Raw genomic sequence first — 20,689 nt, 5'->3', positions numbered from 1 at the left:
AATAGTCAAAATGTTTATTCACGGGAACGTTCCAACATCAAAAATGCAAACCCAGTCTTTATAACACACACTGTAGCGCCACAACACAAACAAGTTAAAATCTTAAGCTACGCCTTGCTCAGACAGTCGGTGTTTTTCCATTACACAGATACATTGTTTAATCTGCAACATGTTTCATAATTTTCTGCAAGCCTAACAGTTTCTCCCCTCCACGGGTGGAGACAGAATGTCCTGTAAGGAACACAGAGGTACAGCTTGTCTGTCGATAGCTCCTCTTATCATTTGTTTCACACTTGCACCATGCTTACATACTAAAAAGGAACAAAAGGTCCTTCTAATTCTGACTAAAACTACACACATCATCAGATTATAGTTTTATGATTCTAATACATTTTATACAATTATATGGTTTCAGAGTGGAATTATTTAATCATTATCTTTAAACATATAAATTATTTTATCAATAGCCCAGGCTGTGGAAACGTACCGATCTACATGGGAGTTGCTAAAAGGGGACAAGGAGGACCGGAAGGACTCTGCCAAGACCGTTCCCCGATTAACCCCGACATGTCCGCCACCAAAACCAAACATCCAAACCCGCTCCGGACGTGGGAGAAGTCATCCCCCACACAGCAGGGTCGGTGCTATAAATGCCCGTCTCCGGACCATTATGCCCCACAATGTCCCTGAAAGGACGAGGCCATGGCCACTGAGTCATCGCTGCCCTTCCCCACACAGCCCTGTCCGAGAGGGCAGGATCGCCCCTGTTGGTTAGCAGAAACAGCCCCAGCCCCAGAGATTCCAGATCAAATAGAAGGATGAGACGTGGTAGCCATTCCCGACTCCGGAAGTATGGTTCCGTTAGTGGAGGAGCAGATGGTGACCACAGCAATACTGCTACCAGACAAAGTAGCCGTGTCCTGTATCCATGGAGACATCCACTATTATCCCATCGTGAGTCTGTCTATTCTCCCCCCGAATGGAAGGTGTACAGTCAGGGCCGGTAAAGTACCCCAGCTGAAGGTGCCATTATTGATCAGTAAAGACTGTCCCCTATACAAGGAGCTTCGGCAGATGACTTTACGCACCGTACAAAGGGGATCAGGTCTCTCTATCACATGCCAAAGTCCGGGCCACCGTAGGGGGGCAGGAAAGCAGAGAAAGAAAATCCAAGTCCAAGCCCGAGGAAACGTAGCCTCGTCCTCTGGAGCAGAGGAAGACATACAAACCCAACGCCTCCAACAGCTATTCCAGGAAACCTCAGATGAAGACACCTGCGAAGTGTTATACATGACGGAGGAAGGAAGGAGCAACCAGAGGCTACGGGATATATTTGAAGCCCCGTCAGAGGAGGGAACCTGGAAGGGATTCTCCTGGGCACCCCCGACGGAGATGGGAAACAAACTCCACACCCCTTTACCGAGGTCGACCTGCCCCAAGAATTAAAGGGACAGTTCGGCACCGTTCAGCATAGAGACCCAGACCTACGGGATGCCATGAGGAAGGTGAAGGGGATCGATGGGAGAAATATCGACGGATCAAGTGAGAGCCCTCTCTTCCCTACTATGCAATCAGGTGGGGCCTCTTGTATTGGGTCGTGCAACGAAGGGGGGAAAACAGGAATTACTAATGGTGCCTAGACCATACAGGGATACTGTCCTACAGTTAGCCCATTCTCACATCCTAGGAGGAAACCTGGCACGGGACAAAAACGATTGACAGAATCATGCAGAGGTTCTATTGGCCCCGTGTCACCCGAGATGTGGCCAGGTATTGTAGGATGTGTGATCAATGTCAGCGTATGGCCCCACGGCCACACCTGTGATTCCTCTTCCATTATAGAGACCCCTTTCGAACGCATAGCTATGAACCTCGTGGTACCTCTCCCGAAAATGCCAGAGGACACGAATACATCCTGGTTGTCGTAGAGTATGCTACCAAATTCCCTGAGGCCATACCCCTTCGCAACATGTCGTCAAAGGGAATCGCCAAGGAATTGTTCATGCTGTTCTCCCAAGGGGGGCCTTCCCAAGACGATCCTAACCGACCAGGGAACCCCGTTCATGTCCCGGTTGATGAAGGACCTGTGTCGGTTATACCAGGTTCAACAGATACATACAAGCATATTCCACCCACAGACAGACGGTTAGTGCGAACGCCTGAACAAAACTATTAAAAGCATGTTGAGAAGAGTGGTGACCAGAGCGGGAAAAACTGGGACATGCTTCTGCTCCACTTAATGTTTGCCCTGCGAGAAGTACCCCAGGCGTCCACAGGGTTTTCCCCGTTCTAATTGCTGTACGGCAGACCATGTCGAGGGATCCTCGACTTAGCCAAAGAGACCTGGGAGGCCCAACCCTGCCCATTCCGGTCGACGATAGAACATGTTACCCCTGATGCGGGACCGCCTGTTGGCAGTCTGACCCATGGTAAAGGAGCATATGGAGAAGGCTACGATAAGTCAGCGACACCCAGGGAGTTCACCGTGGGAGAGAAAGTTACGGATACTCGTGCCCACGGCCAAACACTGCTTGCTGACACAATGGAGGGGGCCCTACGAGGTAACGGAAAGGATCTCACTGGTCAATTACCGCATCAAGCAACCTGACAGGAGGAAGAAGGTCCAACTCTATCATATCAACCTGCTGAACAAGTACCATGGAAGAGAGGGTGTGTCTTCGATGGCAGTGGAGGACAAGGAAAAAGAGGAGGCCCCACTACAGGTGCGCCATTGCCAAACTCTCCAGCCGGAGCAGTCGAGATGGCTAGACAAGCTGATTATGCAATTTGGCAGGGTATTCTCTCCCTTACCAGGGCAAACACCATATCCACACCGAACCCGGCAAGAAGGTGCATATCCGCCCTTACAGGAGGCACGCCGAGTCAACGCAAAGAACGAGGTAAGGGAGATGCTGAGGATGAGGGTGATCGAGCCATCTATGAGTGAGTGGTCCAGTAACATAGTCCTTGTCCCCAAACCCGATGGTAATATGAGGCTCTGCGATGACATTAGCGGCGTAAACGCCATCTCTACGTTTGACGCGTGTCCCACGCCCCGCGTGGATGAACTCTTGGAGCGCTTGGGAAAGGCCAAGTTCATCACCACCCTGGAACTGACGAAGGGATATTGGCAAGTGCCTGTAGCTCCGGAGGACCGCCCAAAGACTGCCTTCGCCACACTGGAGGGGCATTTTCAGTATGTGAGGATGCCCTTTGGACTGCATGTGGCTGCGGCGACTTTCCAACGCCTCATGGATAACATTCTACGGCCCCATCAAGAGTACTCAGCGGCGTACATAGACGATGTGGTCATCCACAGTGAGGACTGGGATAACCACCCCCTGCGACTGCGGTGCTCGTGAGCCTGGAGACTACAGGGCTGACAGCCTATCCAAAAAAATGCTGCCTGGGTCTGTCCGAAGCGGAATAGCTGGGATACACTGTGGGGAATAGAAAAATACGCCCACAAGACCAGGGCAATTCGGGACTGGCCTCGGCCCCAGACGAAGTGGGACGTCCGAGCCTTCTTGGGGATAACGGGATATTATCGCAGTTTCATCCCAGGATATGCAACCATTGCAACCCCCCTCATAAACCTCATTAAGAAAAACCTGCCAAACTGTGTAGCGTGGAAGGATGAGACGGAAGATGCCTTCCAGTTGCTAAAAGATAGCCTGTGCTCTGATCCCGTCATGCAGGCTACTGACTCTCCCAAGAGTTCACTGTGAAGATAGACGCTCAGGGTGAAGGCGAAGCAGAGAGGCCTATTTTCTTCATAAGTAGAAAGCTCTGTGATCGGGAATGGAGATATGCTACCGTAGAGAAAGAGGCCCTAGCCATTAAGTGGGCCCTCGAGTATCTCCGATACTACCTACTCGGGCGTAGGTTCACCCAAGTTACTGACCATGCTCCCCTCACGTGGATGGCCGGTAAGAGAAACAATAACAACAGAATAGCCAAATGGTTTCTTGCATTACAACCGTAATTATGTTATAGTTAAAAGTTGTGTTCCTTGTTCCTGTAAAGAAGAAGACTTCTGTTTTCCTTGTGAGATCATCCTTGATTGTGTGGGATTGTTTGAGAAGAAAGAAAGACATCAATAGAGAACTTTGTTCAATGTAAGAAAACCTGCTCCCGACTTGTTTATTCCACCTTTCCGCTTTAGAGCAGCCTCAAAGTAGTTGGTCTGCTCACACCATAAACAAACATTGGTAGTGGAATGACCTTACTGAAGAGCTCAGTGCCTTTCAACGTGGCACTGCCACAGGATGCCACCTTTCCAACAAGTCAGTTTGTCAAATTTCTGCCCTGCTATAGCTGCCCCGGTCAACTGTAAATGCTGTTATTTTGAAGTGGAAACGTCTAGTAGGAACAATGGCTCAGCAGCGAAGTGGTAGGCCGCACAAGTTCACAGAACTGGACCGCTGAAGAGCGTAGCGTGTAAAAATCGTCAGTAGCAACACTCACTACCCAGTTCCAAGCTGCATCTGGAAGCAACGTCAGCACAAGAACTGTTCGGGAGCTTCATGAAATGGGTGTCTATGGCCGAGCAGCCGAGCAGCCGCACACAAGCCTAAGATCACCAGGCGCAATGCCAAAGGTTGGCTGGAACGGTGTAAAGCTGCCGCCATTAGACTCTGGAGCAGAGGAAACGTATTCTCTGGAGTGATGAATCACGCTTCACAATCTGGCAGTCCAACTTCACCATCTGGCAGTCCGACAGACAAATCTGGGTTTGCCACGAGAACACTACTTGCCCGAATCCATAGTGCCAACTGTAAAGTTCGGCTGTTTTTCATGGTTCGGGCTAGGCCCCTTAATTCCAGTGAAGGGAAATCTTAACGCCACAGCATGCAATGCCATTCTAGACGATTCTGTGCGTCCAAGTTTGTGGCAACAGTTTGGGGAAGGCCCTTTCCTGTTTCAGCATGACAACGCCCCTGTGCACAAAGCGAGGTCCATACACAAATGGTTTGTTGAGATCGGTGTGGAAGAACTTGACTGGCCTGCACAGAGCCCTGACCTCAACCTCATCTTACACCTTTGGGATGAATTGGAACGCCGACTGCGAGCCAGGCCTAATTGCCCAACATCAGTGCCCGATCTCACTAATTATTTTGTGGTTGAATGGAAGGAAGTCCCTGCAGCAATGTTCCAACATGTAGTGGAAAGCCTTCCCAGAAGAGTGGAGGCTGTTATAGCAGCAAAGGGGATATCAATATTAATGCCCATGATTTTGGAATGAGATGTTCGATGAGCAGGTGTCCACATACTTTTGGTCATGTCAGCTAAAGAATGGTTCTCAGATATCCCTTGTGTAAAACTCAAGCCACACTGCTACGATTTCTCTCCTTTGTGGACACTCCTATGTCTGGTAAGGTTAGTCAGGAAGGAGAAGCTCTTGTGACATAGTTTACACTTGAAGGGCCTCTCCTTGGTGTGAACGGTCTGGTGCTTCTTCACATAGGTCGCCTCAGTAAAGCGCTTCCCACACGTGGGGCAGGCGTACGGCTTGTCTGCGTCTGTCCTAAAGCTCAGCCTCCCAATGACACCAGAGGAGGTAGAAGCAGGAGCCACCGCCCTCAGGTGGTTAGTCTTTGAGCTCCCTCCTTGACCTCTTGTCATTGTTTGGGTGTTGTTGGGATTGTGTGCTGTGTTATAAGCAAGGTACATCTCGTGGTGAACGCCCATCCTTACCCTGTCTGTATTGGTGGGGTAACCATGAGGTAACTGAGGAAGGCTAGACCCAGGTCCAGGACTTCTATGAACCCAGTCACCAGGCATTAGACGAGACCCTGAAGAAGACAGACTTCCTGAAAGACAACCACCAGGGGGGTCGCCCACCACCCTCTGTGAAGGCTGAAGCCCAGGGTGACCTGCTTTGTTCATCATGGATACTGTGGTGTTTGTATCATAGGAACAGGAGGGTATGTCTCTATCAGCCCCAGGTCCTGCTTCATCCCTGAACTGAGACTGTGAAGAGAAGGGTCTGGGCTGCAGACTGGATCCCTGATTGGAGCCTCTGTCTCTCTGATGACCACCAGGACTGAGGGTGTTCAGTCCCCCTGTCCACTGGTTGTGTTCTGTGTAGTGGTGGAGTCTCTTTCCTTCATGGGTGGGTCCTGGTTCCGACTTGGGAAGGAAGCGTGACAGCTCCTGATCCACTGTCCTGATCTGAGGCCAGGGTTTGTGTCCAGCCGCCTCAGAGGTCCAGTCTCTCCCGCCAGCAACACCTGATATCTGCAGGTCTTCATGGACTGCAGACTGCAAACACAAATTGTACAGAAAAGAGCATATTTAGGTTTATATAAGAAACAATTTGCTGTACACCCGTGCCCAACTGAAATGTCATGTTTAGCAACAGAGGCCAGAACAAATAGATGCGTTTCGCCGGCAGCCTTCATCAGCGGCACCCACAGAACTTTTGTCACTATGAACATTTGAGCTGAGCACACCCATTTCTCTTTCTATGATTAGAAAACATTAACCATCAGAACAAGCTCCCCAAGGAGCGAAAAGATGCAGAAACGAATCTATGGACATTTGATTTGGAATGTACTACAGCCCATCAACAAGAAATGATCAATGTTAGAAGTTGTGTGCAAATGGACAGTGTTTCCTCCGACACATTGGTGCGGCTGGCTTCCGGGTTAAGTGAGCAGTGTGTCAAGAAGCAGTTCGGCTTGGCAGGGTTGTGTTTCGGTGGACGCATGGCTCTCGACCTTCGCCTCTTCCGAATCTGTAGGAGAGTTGCAGCGATGGGACAAGACTAACTACCAATTGGATATCACGAAATTGGGGAGAATAAGCAGTAAATGTACAATAACAAAAATGTGTGCACAAATATCTGACCTAGCAACCAGTCTGGAATTCAGCCAGCTCCAAATAAAATACCAGATCAAAGACAAGCTACAGCTCAAAGGTAATGTCAAAACATTCACAACTACTGTTAATTCATTATCAAGTGACAAAATGCTCAAATAAATATTATTTCTCTAGAGTTTAAGACTGGGGGGTTATTATTGTTCTAAGATGGTCATACCGTGGATTATTTAGCTATTTGATTTTGAAATTGTAGGTCTAAAAATAGATATACAGTACCAGTCAAGTTTGGACACACCTATTCATTCAAAGGTTTTTATTAAATTTTCTACATTGTAAAATAATAGTGAAGACAGCAAAACTATGAAATAACACATATGGAATCATGTAGTAATGAAAAAAGTGTTAAACAAATGTAAAAAATATATATATTTGAGATTCTTCAAAGTAGCCACTCTTTGCATTGTATCGCTGCAGAATGCTGTGGTAGCCATGCTTGTTAAGACTGCCTTGAATTCTAAACAAATCACAGACAGTGTCACCAGCAAAGCACCCCCACACCATCACACCTCCACCGTTTCACGGTGGGAACCACACACGCGGAGATCATCCGTTCACCTACTCTGCGTCTCACAAAGACACAGCGGTTGGAATCAAAAATCTCTAATTTGGACTCATCAGACCAAAGGACAGATTTCCACCGGTCTAATTTCCATTGATCGTGTTTCTTGGCCCAAGCAAGTCTCTTCTTCTTATTGGTGTCCTTTAGTAGTGGTTTCTTTGCAGCAATTTGACCATGAAGGCCTGATTCACGCAGTCTCCTCTGAACAGTTGATGTTGAGATGTGACTGTTACTTGAACTCTGTAAAGCATTTATTTGGGCTGCAATTTCTGAGGCTGGTAACTCTAATGAACTTATCCTCTGCAGCAGAGAACTCTGGGTCTTCCATTACTGTGGCGGTCCTCATGAATCAATTTCATCATATAGCTTGATGGTTTTTGCGACTGCACTTGAAGAAACTTTCAAAGTTCTTAATTCTCCAGATTGACTGACCTTCATGTCCTAAAGTAATGATGGACTGTCGTTTCTCTTTGCTTATTTGAGATGTTCTTGCCATAATATGGACTTGGTATTTTACCAAATAGGGCTAACTTCTGTATACCACCCCTACCTTGTCACAACACAACTGATTGGCTCAAACGCATTAAGAAGGAAATTAATTCCACAAATTAACTTTTAACAAGGCACACCTGTTAATTGAAATGCATTCCAGGTGACTACCTCATGAAGCTGGTTGAGAGAATGCCAAGAGTGTGCAAAGCTGTCATCAAGGCAAAGGGTGGCTACTTTGAAGAATCTCAAATATAAAATATATTTAGATTTGTTAAACACTTTTTTCGTTACTACATGATTCCATATGTGTTATTTCATAGTTTTGATGTCTTCACTATTATTCTACAAAGTAGAAAATTTGATCAAATATAGACTTTGGCCTTTAGTACCAAATCCCATGAAAACGCATTGAATAACACATTCATATATGGACAAAATAAATAAAAAGGAATAAGGTTTTGAAGTGTCTGTCCTAAATCTAGGAGATATAAGAAAGCTCAGGAAATATTTGTGCTTTTCTTTTACACATATTTAACCACTTTTTTGTGGTAGACACAAAACTACCTCCATACTTCCGTTAATTTAAAAAAACTGGTTCCAGTTACATTCAGACGAGTCCCATGACACTTGTTGGGATCGTAGAGCAAAACGGATCGTTTTCGTGATAGTCTCATCTTTCCATATTCGCTTTGTATGCCAAACCGTACAGCCGTTTTCATGAGAAGACCAATTTTCGGGATGTCTCATGGTCTGACAAACACCGCTGTAGCTTGGCCACCTTCCACCGCAGATACGGATGTGATGGATTGAGACGCAGCCTATGCCACAAAACAGATATCTCTAGCTTAAACTGAAAGATTTTGATGGGATTTTTAAGTGTTACTTATTGGTGTATCAATAGACTCTAGGGGGATTTATTAGACCTACAGTCCCATTCGATGAGAGAGAATCTGGTTTTCACAGGTTTTTCTGAGAATAATGATGGAAATTCTTAGGAAAATATGTTATACAAACAAAACTATATATCCTAGCAGATGAGGTATTGAAAATTGCCCCATCGTGGCCAAATTCGGTCATTGGAGAAAAAGAAAAAGTACCAGTTAAATCCAAGGGTAGACTATTACAAAGTACAAACTTTGGACTTAATGACCAGTTTCCTAAAGAAAGAAATAACAGGTGGAAAATATCCTACCCAATGCTTAAATATGCACTATGAAGCACTGGTTGCTAAAATTCTAATAGTTTGCCTAATTTCAGTTTGTGACAAAATAAGAAATCAGTGTAGAGAATCATTGTACTATCTAAACCAATGTGAAATATCTTTTCAACTGTCTGAAGCTGTTGCACAAAACCGAAAGTAAAAGATGCAAAAACTAAACTTAAGAAATTCGCACATAGAACAGATCTACCGCTTCTTAGACTTGCTTTCAATGAGATTGACAGATCTATAACGCACATTTCTATATGAATTTGATTGGGTCGCCCAAAATATTATTGCAGCTTTAAGGAAGATAGACTTGGCTTGGTGCTTATATTGTTGTTGACAAGCTCTATATTAACAGCATGCTATACTGAGATGAAAAGGATACACCTTAGCTTTCTATGTGAATTTGGTCGGGTCACCCAAAAAGTTACATATTGCAGCTTAACAGAAATACAAATAGCATCCTGTGAGGGGTTGATCGCTGACGATGAACTAGTAATAGCAATTAACTCATTCCAAACGGGTAAATCTCCTGGCTTTGACGATATACCAATTGAGGTGTACAGGGTATTTTAACAGAAAACTAAGAACCTTTGCTCACATGCTTACATTTTTAATTTGAACAGGGGGAATGATCAACATCCCAAAGAGAGGGACTGATTACATTACTATTGAAGCAGGAAGCAAATGGCCATTATATAAGCCCTGTGCAGCTCAAACTGAAGACCCCTCACTTTGTGCTGTGACACCCATATTCTATCAAGATGTTTAGCACTTAGAATGAAGAAAGTAATAAGCAAAGTGAGCAATCTGGCTTTATTTAGGGTTGCTACATAGGTGTCAATATTGGTTATTTTTTGTAAACTATTGAACATTGTGAAATAGAAGAAAAGACAGGTGCAGATTTTGAGGAGGCTTTTGATCGTCGTTTATTCAATGATTTAGAGTATTATATCAGAAACCGGTGAGTAAAGTAGTGAATATTGGGTATTTATTTATTTAGAGGGGTCTGACAAGGGGATCCAGTTTCGCCTTATTTATTCTTATTGGCTATCGAGATTCTGGTCATCCCAATCAGGAACAATTCCAATATATACTGAACAAAAATATAAACACAACATGTAAAGTGTTGGTCCCGTGTTGGTCCCGTGTTGGTCCCATGTTGAGCTGAAATAAAATATCACAGAAATGTTCCATACACAAGAAAATACTATTTCTCTCTAGTGAGTATTTTTCCTTTGCCAGGATAATCTATCCACCTGACAGGTGTGGCATATCAAGAAGCTTATTAAACAGCATGATCATTACACAGGTACACCTTGTGCTGGGGACAATAAAAGGCCACTCTAAAATGTGCAGTTTTGTCACACATTACAATGCCACAGGTTTCTCAAGTTTTGAAGGATTGTGCAATTGGCATGCTGACAGCAGGAATGTCCACCAGAGCTGTTTCTAGAGAATCTAATGTTCATTTCTCTACCATAAGCCACCTCCAACGTCTCTTTAGAGAATTTGACAGTACAGGATCTCCACATCTGTCTTCTTTACCTGCGGGATCACCTGAGACCAGCCACCCAGACAGCTGATGAAACTGAGGAGTATTTCTGTCTGTAATAAAGCCCTTTTGTGGGGAAAAACTAATTCTGATTGGCTGCGCCTGGCTCCCCAGTAGGTGGGCCTATGCCCTCCCAGGCCCACCCATGGCTGTGCCCCTGCCCAGTCATGTGAAATCCATAGATTAGGGCTTAATGAATTTATTTCAATTGACTGATGTTCTTATATGAACTGTAGCTAAGTAAAATCATGAAGTTGTTGCTTTTATTTTTGTTCAGTATAGTAGGTCTGTGTATCAGTGGTATTGCAACCAAAATGTCCTTATATGCAGATGATACAGCATTTGCCTTTCAGCCTCAACAATCATCACTAGATGCTCTTATTGAAGATTTGAATGACTTTTCTAATTTATCGGCTCTGAAACCAAATTATGAGAAATACACCTTTTTGAGAGTGGGTTCCTTAAGAAAGTCCAACTATCTTTTGCCCTGTTGCGTACCAATGAAGTGGAGCAATGGCCCAGTGGACATGCTTGGCATCCACACTCCAAAAGAATGAAGGATCTTGTAAAGGAGAACTTAGATGTGAAACTAGCCAAGATTGACAAAATACTATTGCTGTGGAAAGGCAAAGCTTTGTCTTTATATGGCAGAGTGACCTTGAAAAACACCTTCATTGCCTCTGTTTATCTACAGTGCCTTCAGAAAGGCACACCCCTTTACAGCCTGAATTTTGTGTCACTGGACTACACACAGTGAACCCTTTGGAATTACCTGGATTTCTGCATAAATTGGTTATCAAATTTAATCTGATCTTCATCTAAGTCACAACATCAGACAAATATAGGGTGCTTAAACTAATAACACACAAATTATTGTATTTTTCTTGACTATATTGAATACATCATTTAAACAATCACAGTGTAGGTTGGAAAAAGTATGTGAACAGGCTAATGACTTCTCCAAAAGCTAAATTAAGTCAGGAGTCAGCTAACCTGGAGTCCAATCAGTGAGACGAGATTGGAGATGTTGGTTAGAGCTTTGCCCTATAAAATAATAATCTATACACCCAGTCACTACAAAGATGCAGGTGTTCTTCCTAACTCAGTTGCCGGAGAAGAATGAAACTGCTCAGGATTTATCAGGATAAAAACATTAATGGAATGGAGCTAAGCACAGGCAAAGTCCTAGAGGAAATCCTGGTTCAGTTTGCTTTTCACCAGACACTGGGAGATGATTTCACCTTTTAGCAGGACAATAGCCTAAAACACAAGGCCAAATCTACACTGGAGTTGCTTATCAATGAAGATAATGAATGTTCAGTGTGCAATAATAGTGTTTACCATACTTGTTGAATGACTACCTCATCTCTGTACCCCACACATACAATTATATGTAAGGTCCCTCAGTTGAGCTGTGAATTTCAAACAAACACTGATTCAACCACAAAGACCACAGAGGTTTTACAATGCCTCGCAAATAAGGGCACCTATTGGTAGATGGGTACATGTTTTAAAAAGAAGACATTGAATATACCTTTGAACATGGTGAAATTATTAATTTAACTTTGGATGGTGTATCAATACACCGTCACTACAAAGACACAGGCATCCTTCCTAACTCAGTTGCCGGAGAGGAAGGAAACCGCTCCATGAGGCCAATGGTGGCCAATTTCACCATGAGGCCAATGGTGACTTTAAAACAATTACAAAGTTTAATGGCTGTGAGAGGAGAAAACTGAGGATGGATCAACAACATTGTAGTTTCTCCACAATGCTAACCTAAATGACAGAATGAAAAGAATGAAGCCTGTAGATAATAAATATATTCCAAAACATGTTGCAATAAGGCACTAAAGTAAAACAGCAAAACATGTGGCAAAGAAATTAACTTTATATACTGAATACTAAGTGTTATGTTTGAGGCAAATCCAACACAACACATCACTGAGTAGCAGTCTTCATATTTTAAAACATGGTGGTGGCTGCATCATGTTATGGGTATGCTTGTCATCGGCAAGGGACTTTTTTTTTAGGTTAAAAAGAAACTGAATAAAGCTAAGCACAGGAAAATCCTAGAGGAAAACCTGGTTCAGTCTGCATTCCAACACACTGGGATACAAATTCAGCTTTCAGCAGGACAATAACCTAAAACACAAGGCCAAATACACACTGGAGTTGTTTACCGAGATGACATTGAATGTTCCTGAGTGGCCTAGTTACAGTTTTGACTTAAATCAGCTTGACAATATATAGCAATACTCCAAAATGGCTGTCTAGCTCTGATCAACAACCTACTTGATTTTTTTTGTTTAAACAATGTGCAAATATTATTCAATGCAGGTGTGCAAAACTCTTAAAGACTTATCCAGAAAGACTCACAGCTGTAATTGCTGCCAAAGGTGATTTTAACATGTATTGACTTGTGGGTGTGAATATTTCTGTAAATTATATATTTCTGTATTTCAGAAATATGAAATACAGAAATATGACAATTCTATTTGTTTATTTTTTGTTTGTTTGTTGAGTTGTATTTATTGTGGTTGTTTTGTATTTTTGTATATGATTCCTGTTTATGTCCTTTTCTAGTTTAAGGTAATTGCTTCTTTGCTTTTGTGTGTCCACCACACCGAGGTAGTGGACTGAAGAGTGTAGGGTGGTCTGGGGGAGATGTTGCGGGTAGTCTGTGGGAACATGAACCTTTAGCTCCCACTTCCCTATTGTGGGATGGTTATTTGTAACATCTGTCAATGATTTTACATGCCTATGATTGAAACAAATACAAGGAAAGAAAAAACCCCAAAAGAAAGAGGACGGCTCCTTGAAAAAAATAATATATATATTTAGAATAATAAATAGTTGTATAATAAAAAATTGTTTAGTTCCCCCAAATGTGGGAAGGTGGAGGTCGGTAAAACATTTATTTTTTAAAATTAAGTCTAGTCCATCTCGAACACTGTGATTCAAGTACCTAACAATATGGAGCCATTGGAATTAATAATGAAACATTTTTTTCCATATGTGTTGATTCAAGAATGAAGTATAATGTGTTGGTCAGACTGAGATAAAGGAAACTCAGTCCCTAAAATGATACAAAAAACACCAAGTAAGTCAGCACAGAGTCAATTTTTAATTTAATTTCAACAAAATGGTCATACACTCACATAACATGAAGTACAGTACTTTTATTGCACAAAACGATACGTGACAAGTAGAATAACTTTTCTCACTATGGTAACACTTTACAACTTCTGTAAATCTGGTACCCTCGCTTTGATAAAATTCAGTTGAGAAAACTTTGGAAAAGTTCAACATTACCTTTCACATATTTTCAATACTTTATACCAGTGAAGAGTTTAAACAGACACCTTCCGACTAACCATCACCATATCATCTACTCTGCCTCATCATACTCATTCTTTCCTCGGTTCACTTCATCCAGTTCACTACTACATCCAAAACCAACAGAATTAATTACAAACTAACTAGTACTACATTGCTACACACTATACATGGGCCGTGTGCATTTTCTGCTGGTGTATCCTGAGGTAGCTCCTCTCTGAGAACCTCTTCCCACAATGCGTACAGGCGAACGGCCTCTCTCCCGTGTGGACTTTCAGGTGCATCTTCAGCTGGTGCTGGTGGGAGAACCTCTTCTCACACTGGGGGCAGCTGTAGGGTTTCTCCCCAGTGTGGACCCTCTGGTGTCTCTTTAGGTGACCAGCCTGGGCGAAGCGCATTTGACATTGGGTACAGCTGTAGGGTTTCTCCCCCGTGTGCATCCTCTGATGGATCTCCACCTGTTTGGGGAAACTGAAGGCTTTCCCACAGAACAAACACGGGAAGCGCTTCTCTTTGCCACCGGATCTGCAGATAGAGTTACTGCTACTGTCATTTGTCAATGGGCTTGTGTAGCCATTTGGTGTTGAGGCACTGGCATTGTCTGAAGTCTGGTTTAACATTAAGAGAGTGTGAGGAGGATGAAGGCCAGGAAGTGTTTGTGTTGTTGCAGGGTCCATGTTCCAGTTGATAGATCCTATAGAAGGCAGGCTGAAGGAAGCACCTGTTAGGGGGTTAACCTGAGGCGCCACCATTGTCTCTGAATCACAATTATAGGAGCAGGACGGAGCATCGCTAGCCCAGTCTGTGTCTGTTGTTCTCTCCCCTCGCATACGGACACCTCCCTGTCCCCGCATACCAAATCTACACCTTGCCCTGGTCTCAGCCAGTCTGTTGTCATGGAGACTAAGTTTGGTTGTTTTGTGTTCGACTGTCTGTTTCTGGTTAACAGTGTTGTTCCCCAGCCCAGAGTTGAGGACGCTGTCCCATCCACTGACCTCCACTATGTCGCCTCTGGTCCTGGCCTTCTCAGTGATGTCCCCTGGGCCCTTGCTTGCACCCGTCTGGTTCTGGGATTCCAAGATGGCCACCCAGTCTCCCCTGTTAGCCTCCAGCCAACCACCTGCAAGAAGAGGTTAGAATATAGACTTATTTTGAAGTTTTTTTTGTCAGTTACCAGGTCAAGTTCATTCATTTACAATTTGAGTTTTTGTATGTAAACATAAGTTGTATTGATTTAATTGTATGAATTAAGAATAAAAAAAATAGCCAGGTGTATGCATCACTATTCCAATGGAAGATCTATTACTATATGTAGGATGTATGTACACTGAGTATACAAAACAGGCTCTTTCCTTGACATAGAGATGACATAGACTGAAAGGGAGGAGACAATTGAGACATGGTTTGTGTAAGTATGTGTGCCATTTAGATGGTGAATGGGTAAGACAAAATATTTAAGTGCCTTTGAACGGGGTATGGTAGTAGGTGCCAGGCATAGTGCTGTTGAGGTGACCGTATTACCGCCACACCGGCGGTCACGAGTTATGAAGGCAGTCAAATTCGACGTGACCGTTTAGTCATAGTAACTAAGCTTCTCCAAGCTTTGATGCTGCTGCTGGTCATTAGTGGCCTACCAAACTTGCTAACTGCCTGGTACTCAGCACTCTATTGTCCTTCTAATCACTCTGACAATGCAAATGTATTCGAAAATCAAATCAAACACTCAATGAGAGCCCATGAGCTCATGTTGCGCAACAGTTCAATAGGCTATGCAATTGCGTGATGGCCTCTTAAAAAGAGGAGGAACCCATCAGCTTTCTATAGGCTAGGCCACTATATTTATTTCTCAACTTACCTAATATTAAGAACATTTCTTATATTTACAACAGGAGTATAGCCTACCTGGCTGGCATGAAAATAAATCACAGGGAAAAACATCCTCCATTTGCTACTTACAGTAAGTGCATAGATTACATGTATTTTTTCCCACTGCCCCTGTTTCGAAACAGGTGCATGATAATGGTCCATTCTAAATCAACACAAATTTCACACATATATTATTTAGTATATGTACAGACAAGATTAAATCAAGAATAGTCTGATGGGTGACAATATTAGCCTATCACTTGTGAATGATGCCCAGCATTGTCACGGCTGTCAATGTCGTTCTCCTCCTCAGACGAGGAGGAGCATGGATCGGACCAAGATGCGGAGTAGGAGGTATTCATGATTTTAATGGCAAACCAACAAACACTACAAATTAACAAAACAACAAACGTGACTAACCTGCAACAGTCCTGTGTGGCCCAAACGCTAACACAGGAAACAAACACCCACAAAACACCAGTGAAACCCTGGCTGCCTTAGTATGACTCTCAATCAGAGACAAACGATACACACCTGTCTCTAATTGAGAATCATACCAGGCCGAACACAAAACCCCACATAGAAATAGAAAACAGACTGCCCACCCAACACTCACGCCCTGACCAATAAAGACATATAAAACAAGAGAAAACAGGTCAGGAACGTGACATAACCCCCCCCTTAAGGTGCGAACTCCGGGCGCACCAGCACAAAGTCTAGGGGAGGGTCTGGGTGGGCATCTGACCACGGTGGTGGCTCAGGCTCTGGGCGAAGTCCCCACCCCACCATAGTCACTCCCCGCTTCCGTATCCCCCTCCCAATCACCACCCTCCAACTCAACCCACCTAAATGAAGGGGCAGCATCGGGATAAGGGGCAGCAGCTCCGGGATAAGGGGCAGCAGCTCCGGGATAAGGGGCATCAGCTCCGGGATAAGGGGCAGCAGCTCCGGGATAAGGGGCAGCAGCTCCGGGATAAGGGGCAGCAGCTCCGGGATAAGGGGCAGCAGCTCCGGGATAAGAGGCAGCAGCTCCGGGATAAGGGGCAGCAGCTCCGGGATAAGGGGCAGCAGCTCCGGGATAAGGGGCAGCAGCTCCGGGATAAGGGGCAGCAGCTCCGGGATAAGGGGCAGCAGCTCCGGACTGAGTGGCAGCTCATGACTGGAGGGCAGCTCATGACTGGAGGGCAGCTCATGACTGGAGGGCAGCTCATGACTGGCGGGCAGCTCATGACTGGCGGGCAGCTCATGACTGGCGGGCAGCTCATGACTGGCGGGCAGCTCATGACTGGCGGGCAGCTCATGACTGGCGGGCGTCTCTGGCAGCTCCTGACTGGCGGGCGTCTCTGGCAGCTCCTGACTGGCGGGCGTCTCTGGCAGCTCCTGACTGGCGGGCGTCTCTGGCAGCTCCTGACTGGCGGGCGTCTCTGGCAGCTCCTGACTGGCGGGCGTCTCTGGCAGCTCCTGACTGGCTGGCGTCTCTGGCAGCTCCTGACTGGCTGGCGTCTCTGGCAGCTCCTGACTGGCTGGCGTCTCTGGCAGCTCCTGACTGGCTGGCGTCTCTGGCAGCTCCTGACTGGCTGGCGTCTCTGGCAGCTCCTGACTGACGGACGGCTCTAGCGGCTCCTGACTGACGGACGGCTCTACTGGCTCGGGACAGACGGGCGGCTCTAATGGCTCGTGGCTGACGGATGACTCAGACGGCGCTGGGCAGACGGATGGCTCAGACGGCGCTGGGCAGACGGATGGCTCAGATGGCGTTGGGCAGACGGATGGCTCAGACGGCGCTGGGCAGACGGATGGCTCAGACGGCGCTGGGCAGACGGATGGCTCAGACGGCGCTGGGCAGACGGATGGCTCAGACGGCGCTGGGCAGACGGGCAGTTCAGGCGCCGCTGGGCAGACGGGCAGTTCAGGCACCGCTGGGCAGACGGGCAGTTCAGGCACCGCTGGGCAGACGGCAGACTCTGGCCGGCTGAGACGCACTATAGGCCTGATGCGTGGTGCCGGAACTGGAGGTACCGGGCTGAGGGCACGCACCTCAGGGCGAGTGCGGGGAGGAGGAACAGGGCTCTGGTGATGCACTGGAAGCCTGGTGCGTGGTGTAGGCACTGGTGGTACTGAGCTGGGGTGGGAAGGTGGCGCCGGATATACCGGACCGTGAAGGAGGACACGTGCTCTTGAGCACCGAGCCTCCCCAACCCTACCAGGTTGAATGGTCCCCGTAGCCCTGCCAGTGCGGCGAGGTGGAATAGCCCGCACTGGGCTATGCAGGCGAACCGGGGACACCACCTGTAAGGCTGGTGCCATGTACGCCGGCCCGAGGAGACGTACTGAAGGCCAGATACGTTGGGCCGGCTTCATGACATCCGGCTCGATGCCCAACCTAGCCCTCCCAGTGCGGCAAGGTGGAATAGCCCGCACTGGGCTAAGCACGCGTACTGGGGACACCGTGCGCTTTACCGCATAACACGGTGTCTGACCAGTACGACGCCCTCTCACTCCACGGTAAGCCCGGGGAGTTGGCTCAGGTAACCAACCCGGCTTCGCCACACTCCCCTTTAGTCCCCCCCCCAAGAAATTTTTGGGTGAGCCTCTCGGGCTTCCAGCCTCTCTTACGTGCTGCCTCCTCATACCAGTGCTCCTGGGCTGTGGCTGCCTCCTTCTCCTCCCGAGAGCGGCGATTCTCTCCCACCTTAGCCCAGGGTCCTTCTCCGTTGAATATTTGCTCCCATGTCCATTCTTCTTCTCTCCATTGCTTTTGTTCTTGCCGTCCTTCTCCAATCCGCTTGGTCCTGGTTTGGTGGGTGTTTCTGTCACGGCTGTCAATGTCGTTCTCCTCAGACGAGGAGGAGCATGGATCGGACCAAGATGCGGAGTAGGAGGTATTCATGATTTTAATGGCAAACCAACAAACACTACAAATTAACAAAACAACAAACGTGACTAACCTGCAACAGTCCTGTGTGGCCCAAACGCTAACACAGGAAACAAACACCCACAAAACACCAGTGAAACCCTGGCTGCCTTAGTATGACTCTCAATCAGAGACAAACGATACACACCTGTCTCTAATTGAGAATCATACCAGGCCGAACACAAAACCCCACATAGAAATAGAAAACATAGACTGCCCACCCAACACTCACGCCCTGACCAATAAAGACATATAAAACAAGAGAAAACAGGTCAGGAACGTGACAAGCATAAGAACAATGACTTTTGTTTGCGACTTTTTCAAATCATAGTCACACACCTCATGTGGCCTAGCCCATGGGCCTATATGTTTTAATAAGGTTTGTATCACAACTAAAGTGGCCAAATAACTTCTTAAAATTAAGCACATTAATCCGCTTTACAAGGGGTGTACAGCCTAACTGGCATACATAAGCAGCGCGTGATTTTCAAGTTTGGGTTAGATCATTTTCACCATAAAAAAAATAAGTATAATAAAAGCATGCATAATTTCATTTGTGGTCACTTTTGACAAAGGTGTATTCCGCTAATGGAACATTTGCGCTATAGCCTAATACCATGTGTGCATTGCTGCGCTTATAATGTTAAAAAATTGCCTAACATTTTAAGCTAAACATTCTGATTTGTTGCGTCAGCCACATTGCGCAATTTTTTTGTTGTTGATGCAAGTGGTTGTATTAATTTGGGATCTATCGCATCCAACAACTGTCCCAGACTATGTTTGGAATATTTATTTCTTGCACAGAATAGTTCGACTTTTGTCCTATGGAGGATAGTAGATTGACAAAGGCTAGTGCTTTTGCTGTTCGTTAGGCCTACTCATCTTGTTGGCTGACAAAAAGTAAATGTGGACAGTTCTTCCAACATCTTCAATATGCACCTCGGAATTGAATTAGGATGCGCCCAGTTGCGTCCCCGATGTGTCGGTCTTCACTTGTAGCCTGTGAGAAAGACCCGATCACGTGATGGAGCACGCAGCACTCAGGGAGAAGGGCACAGTGGCCACTGGCTGCAAAAGGCATGGATTTTTTTAGGGTGCATTACGGCCACACAAATGGGTTGCCGCAGTAAAATTCTAGGCATTATCAAGTGCTTGTCAAATTGTGAATAATGTAGTGTGTACAGTCTGCGCAAAAAACTAAGCAGAGCTCATGCCTTTCAAGCTATTTTTTTCAAGTAATCATTAGAGTCGCATCATGCAGCCTTACAATGTATTACAAATCAAAACCTATATGTTTTGATTTGTAATACATTGTAAGGCTGCATGATGCGACTCTAATGATTACGTTTGTATCACAACTAAAGTTACATTAATAACTATAAATTAAGCATATAGAAGTACCTATTTCTTTGTTAACCTCTCAACACAGAATAGCCGCATGTGCGCACTCCCTCAAAAATATCCTTTCTATTTTATTCAGCTTTGTTCAATTGCATTCTTCATACTATAAAATAATGCCACGGAATTCTAAGCAAATCTTGTCTGCTAAATGAACTAGTGTAGCCCACAGCCATTTGGCATAGACAGATCAGGACCTAACATAAGGACAACTATTCTGTTCTTCTGAAATAGACTACATTTTCTTCATATCATGCTTCTTTAGACCTGTCTAAAATAAATAATGGATTTATTGTGATGGTGTAGGCTATATTAAATGGATTTATTATACTTTTTAAAGTGTAGATGTTCCAAAGTTCAACATCAGTAACTTGTAGGCAATGTGTGGTAGCCAGGAGATGCTAAATATGTTTATGTTAATTAACAGTCAATTACCGTGAGACACAGTCATTTGCTTGGCAATCTCCAGCTGACAAA

At 45.3% G+C, this 20,689-nt stretch overlaps 1 protein-coding gene across 2 annotated transcripts in view; it reads right to left on the bottom strand.

Moving 5' to 3' along the window:
- The window catches only part of LOC129841434 (uncharacterized), a 31,332-nt gene continuing 10,643 nt past the window's right edge, over positions 1-20,689 (bottom strand). Inside the window, exons 6-7 of one of the 2 annotated variants that reach the window (XM_055909697.1) lie at positions 15,030-15,154; positions 1-6,264 (exon numbers count right to left, since the gene is read on the bottom strand). In XM_055909697.1, coding sequence (XP_055765672.1) covers positions 5,338-6,264; positions 15,030-15,154 — 1,052 coding nt within the window. In that variant the 3' untranslated portion in view covers positions 1-5,337. Of the gene's footprint in view, positions 6,265-13,799; positions 15,155-20,689 lie in introns of those variants that run through there. The other variant, XM_055909698.1, reaches the window with a different exon arrangement.

This window comes from Salvelinus fontinalis, chromosome 42 (genome assembly GCF_029448725.1).
Source record: "Salvelinus fontinalis isolate EN_2023a chromosome 42, ASM2944872v1, whole genome shotgun sequence".
Classification (NCBI taxonomy): Eukaryota; Metazoa; Chordata; class Actinopteri; order Salmoniformes; family Salmonidae; genus Salvelinus; species Salvelinus fontinalis.
The sequence above is the reverse complement of the archived record's forward strand: the minus strand, read 5'-3'. Positions and strand labels throughout refer to the sequence as shown.